Source organism: Apodemus sylvaticus, chromosome 1 (assembly GCF_947179515.1).
Source record: "Apodemus sylvaticus chromosome 1, mApoSyl1.1, whole genome shotgun sequence".
Classification (NCBI taxonomy): domain Eukaryota; kingdom Metazoa; phylum Chordata; class Mammalia; order Rodentia; family Muridae; genus Apodemus; species Apodemus sylvaticus.
Window position 1 is genome coordinate 68,295,318 of NC_067472.1, and position 5,100 is coordinate 68,300,417.

Here is a 5,100-nt window from a genome sequence, read left to right on the forward strand (position 1 = left end):
AGACAAGTTGAAGAGAGTGGTCCACAAAAGGGAGTGGGTGGGTCTTTGAAGTTCTACAGTATTCAGTAGCAGGTGAGGTATATTAGGTCTTTTTGGGGCTCAGAGAGGGCACAGGGCACCCCGTACCTTATTCTCACAGATTATAAAGCCCCAGGAAGAGATGCTCATTTCTCCTGGGGGGGCCCAGTTCTTTAATTCTTAGTCTCTGCCTTCTGCTTGTCCTAGGGCTTAGGGCTACAGGTCTAAGGACAAGATACAGTTACTTAGAAGCAACCTTTGACAATTTTCCTAAGGATTTTTGTCATAGTCTGGGCCATGTAATGGTTGCTTGCCCCCACCAAGAGGACAGGCCAACGGTGTGTGGGATGTGGCCATCGTAACCTGGCCTCGTATGATATCACATGTATCGCTCTCGCTGCAGGAGATCATCCTGAAGAGAGCGGCCGATATTGCCGAGGCATTGTACAGCGTTCCCCGCAATCACAACCAGATCCCCACCTTGGGCAATACTCCGGCACACACTGGCATGATGGGTGTGAACTCCTTCAGCAGTCAGCTAGCCGTTAATGTGTCAGAGACCTCCCAAGCCAATGACCAAGGTAGGCTGCTCTGCCAGGTGGACCCTTGCCTGGCCCCCTCCCCAGGGTGGGTTGAGGCCATAGTTGCAGGTGGAGGTGTTGGGGCCCAGCTGGGATGTGCTGGTCACAGTCCATGCCCTTAGGCGTGGCTGGTTCCTTCTTGCAGGGAAGACCTTGCCGCACATCTTCCAGCTGTACTGGGCAAAGAACAGAGAACCCAGTCCTAGTGACAGTAGCTCCATCGGCTGCCACTCAGCTCCCTGGTATCGCTAGAAGTGTCCCTTAGCTTATTTGTAAGTGACTCTGTGTTCTTTGACAAGAATGGGCAGAGCCATAGGGCAGCTATAACGCAGGAAGCCAGGAGGAGCCTTCTTGACTGTGTCATGGGTGGTACTGGTATTTGGGTTCCCTTCCTGCTCTGAATCCATGGAGAAAGCCATCCATTCCCCCCATGGCATACCATATCCCACAGGACAGTGACCACGGCTGTTGAGGTCACAATTTGGTGTCCTTTGAGCAGGTCCCGTGAGCCCAGTTTAGTTGACATCCTCTATAAACATGACTCAGGCAGCCATCTCAGATGCCCCGCCCCCCATTCTGCTGGCTCCCAGTTACCCACACTATGCAGCAGGCAAGAAGCTATGGCGTCCACCCCACCCCTGCTCACAGAGACAGCAAGTGTGAAAATGAAGACCCCCCCCCACCTCCCCAAACAGTCTTTCCAGGGAAGTTACGGCCACAAACAAGCTCTCTTTGTCAGCCATGGCATTTGAAGGTCTATTGAGGCTGAAAGTTCAGAGAGAGTGGGGTAGCAGGTCAGGAATCCAAGCTGTTGATAATTGCTTCTAAAGCAGTGTGTAGAAATGGCTGAAGGTTAGATCGAAGCATGCTTTGGCTGGCCATCGAAGCCAACAGAGATGGAACAGGTCTCACCAGTGGTAGGGTTGGCGCGATAAGATTATCCAAGCTGGCTAGACTCACCAGGGCGAGAGGAAGCATAAAGTCAATTAAAAATGTTGAATATATGATAGAGATTCTCGGGGAAACCCCCCCCAAGTGTCTGTCACTGATAATAATGTTATTTTTGGCCGGGGGGGGATTTTAACAGTCGGCTACAGTCGCAATACAAGCAGCGTGTCCCCGCGAGGCTACGTCCCCAGCAGTACTCCCCAGCAGTCCAATTACAACACAGTCAGCACTAGCATGAATGGATATGGAAGTGGCGCCATGGCCAATCTAGGGGTCCCTGGCTCGCCTGGATTTCTTAATGGCTCCTCCGCTAACTCTCCCTACGGCAGTAAGTGTCTGTTTTTGTCACACGTCATCACGCAGATTCATATTCACTACAAAGTCGAGTGTGTGTATTGCTTGGATGTTCTGTGATGTGAGCTACTGGATAAAAGGAAGGGTGGCCCCAGAGGCTGGGCATCCAAATGACAACTACAAATTGACCTAATTCAGCCCTCCCCCCACAACGCCATCTTATTGGCCACCAAAATAAAATCTGAACCTCACGGGGCTGCTCGATTGGAAGAGAAAGCCCGCCCCCCCAAGCGTCTGCCTGTTATCCAGAGTGGCCCAGCCGAAGCCAAGCATGTCATGTCTTGTTTTGTGGCCCCTCCCCATGCGAGGCAAGGCCCGCAGAGCTCTCGCCGTGGTGCTGCCACGGCCCGCGCGTGCTGACCATGTTTGCTTTGTTGCAGTAGTGCCGTCCAGCCCCACCATGGCAGCCTCTTCGGTCACCCTCCCTTCAAACTGTAGCAGCACACACGGCATTTTCTCATTCTCACCTGCCAATGTCATCTCCGCAGTGAAACAGAAGAGCGCTTTTGCGCCCGTGGTCCGGCCCCAAGCCTCGCCTCCTCCTTCCTGCACCAGCGCCAACGGGAACGGACTGCAAGGTGAGGGCGGTGCGGGTGGGTGCTCAGGCCCCATGGCCCCTTCCGAAACCCCTTGCACGCCCGTGGCATTGCATGTGCTTCACTGGTCTGCATCTTCCTTCCTGCCCCGCAGCCTGGTCCTCGGCCGAATGTACTCGATTCTGCCTCTAGGGTTTGTCCAGCCCATTCCTCCTATGCACTGACCTTGAATCAGCACTTCCATGACCCAAGGGGTGGAACCTCCCTTGAGGGGAAAGGAGACTACAACAAGAGCAGAGCCCCACTCCACAGAGGGCCCAGGCCTGGCCCTTCCCCATGCAGGCCATGGCCCTGCCCTTCATGCCAAACTTTCAGCTTTGTTATTAAAGGGGCAGCAGAAACAGTTTCAGAAATGGGTGGCAGGTCACTGTGCCATCTTGGGAGCCCATCCCAGACCATGCCTGCTCCCTTTTGCCATGAGGCAGAGCCATTATTTACAGCCTTACCTTCAGGACAGTAAGTCTACATGGCTTTGTTCTCTCTTGGAAGGGGCTGACCCAGGGCGGTTTGTGTCCCATGACTGCGTGGCAAGGCTATCTGTAGTTGGGAGTGAGTGTTCTCTCTCAGCCCAGAGGGGGAAGGGTTGGCCCAGGGACATGAGAACTACCACTTAAACACAGCTGTCCACAGCTGGGGCCCAGGCACCAAGTACCCTTCCCAGCATTGAGGGCAGCTCAGGATGCCTGTGACCTGCAATGAGTGTGGTGGTGAAGCCAGATGGGTGCCCCTAGGCCTTCTCACACATGACTCCTTGTGCACGGGGCCATGCTTACTTGAAGTAAGTGGCCATCACCTGGCCTCTTTCAGACACCACCTTGGGTATGTGCTCCACAGGGTGAAAGTCAAACCCATTCTCCTTTAAACACATGAACCCATTCAACCAGTATTTACTGAGTGCCTACTATGTGCCAGGCTCTCTGCTGGGTGCCGAGGACGCAACTGTGGAGAAGACAAACTGGCCCTTTTGTGAAGTCGGTGGTATATTCCACTTTGATGAACTAATGCTCAAAAAAGGAACTGGAAAGGTATCAATGATTTGAACTCATTGTCTTCACAACACCTGTCAGTTCTGACGGGAAGCCCAGGCCCCAGGTGCCGCCAGCCCGCCCCAGAGCTGGCCCTGGGCACCAGGCCAGCGCTGCTTAGCAGGCAGGCAGTGAGGGGAGGTGTCTGTGGACATGCCCCAGCTTCGAGGCCGACTAGGTGGTACCACACAAGCAGTGTGTACACAGGGGCCTGCCAAACCATAAAGTTGTAACGGTGAGTCGGAGATAAATTAATATCGTTGAAATTAATGGACTGAGAAATTGAAGCTCACATCACTACATGAACAAATGTATTAATATGTTATACATAAATTAATGAGAACAGTCATTCTGACAAAAATTAAACAACACCAGAGTTAAAAGATTTTAAATTACATTCGGACCAGGAGTTCACTCTAGAGCTGGCTGCACTTGGTGCTTCAATGCCAAGCCTCTTTTATTCTATGAAGAGAAAACTGCACCCTGAGGTGGTGGCTGCCTCCACCGCTCCATGGCCGTGAGATTCCAGAGCAGCTGGGCCCTGTGTGGCTTTGATCTGAGAGCCTGACTCACCCTTACGCTACAGAGCTGCTAGTAGGAGGTCAGAGCCTGGGCCCAAAGGCAGAGGGGGAAACTGAGGCAAGTCTCCATTTCACATAGGAAAAGCAAGCCTTCAAGCCACAGCCAGGCTGGTTCCTGTCTTTCCAGAGAGTAGCCTTCCCTTTGCTTTGAACAAAATGTGGAGACAGTTATGTGAAACAGAGGCCTGTTCTCCCTCCTGCAGAGAAGGCCTTTACAGAGGGCTGCAGAGCCAGACAGGCCTGAGGGGTTCTTGCCCCACGGTTCCCTCACCCTAAGAAGTAGACTTACCAACGCACCACTGCCACCAGCAGAGCTGACTATAGCAGCGAGTCTGGCCTCCCTGCGAATCCCAGCACAGGAGCAAGCTGGGCCCACTTGAGGGTGCGCGTGGGGTGGCCACATTAATTTCTGTCTTCTTCTCTTTTGCAGCTATGTCTGGGCTGGTAGTCCCACCCATGTGAGGGACTCTGTTTACCTTCACAGCACCCAGCATCCAAGGACGGACTTCAGGGGACACATGTAGTGTGTTAAGACGTGCTGATGGAAACAATATCTTCAAAACTAAAAAAAATCAGCAACAGTTGAATGCTACAAAAGACATTTAGAGATTTTATTTAAACTGTTAAGAATCAACACGCGAACAAACCCACTCCTTCATGAACAATTCCATTTTATTGACTGAACTTTTCTCATGTCTTCACATTTCTCAGTCCTGAAGATTAAGGAAAACAAAGCGACGCCTATTTTGTATAAAGTTTCTGATTCCGTCTTGGCTGTCTAGTGCGTGCTATCTGTGTGGGGAGAAGCTTCGTGAATATGCACCGTTTTGATGCCCATGCAACACTGAGGAAGAAAGCCTCAAAACATTTTTTTCTGTACTCATATTTAGATTCACAATGGTTGTGTATCTCTATAATGTGAAATATTTTTTTGTGGTGAACAAAGGGGGCCAAGGAGGTATGAGCCATTGACTGGGGCAGAGGAGGGTGACTGGGT

At 51.9% G+C, this 5,100-nt stretch overlaps 1 protein-coding gene across 1 annotated transcript in view; it reads left to right on the plus strand.

Moving 5' to 3' along the window:
• Window positions 1-4,565, plus strand: part of Ebf3 (EBF transcription factor 3) — a 115,162-nt gene extending 110,597 nt beyond the window's left edge. The window contains exons 13-16 of the mRNA XM_052174232.1: window positions 422-599; window positions 1,687-1,875; window positions 2,390-2,479; window positions 4,534-4,565. Coding sequence (XP_052030192.1) covers window positions 422-599; window positions 1,687-1,875; window positions 2,390-2,479; window positions 4,534-4,565 — 489 coding nt within the window. The remainder of the gene's footprint in view (window positions 1-421; window positions 600-1,686; window positions 1,876-2,389; window positions 2,480-4,533) is intronic.
• Window positions 4,566-5,100: the final 535 nt, after the last annotated feature.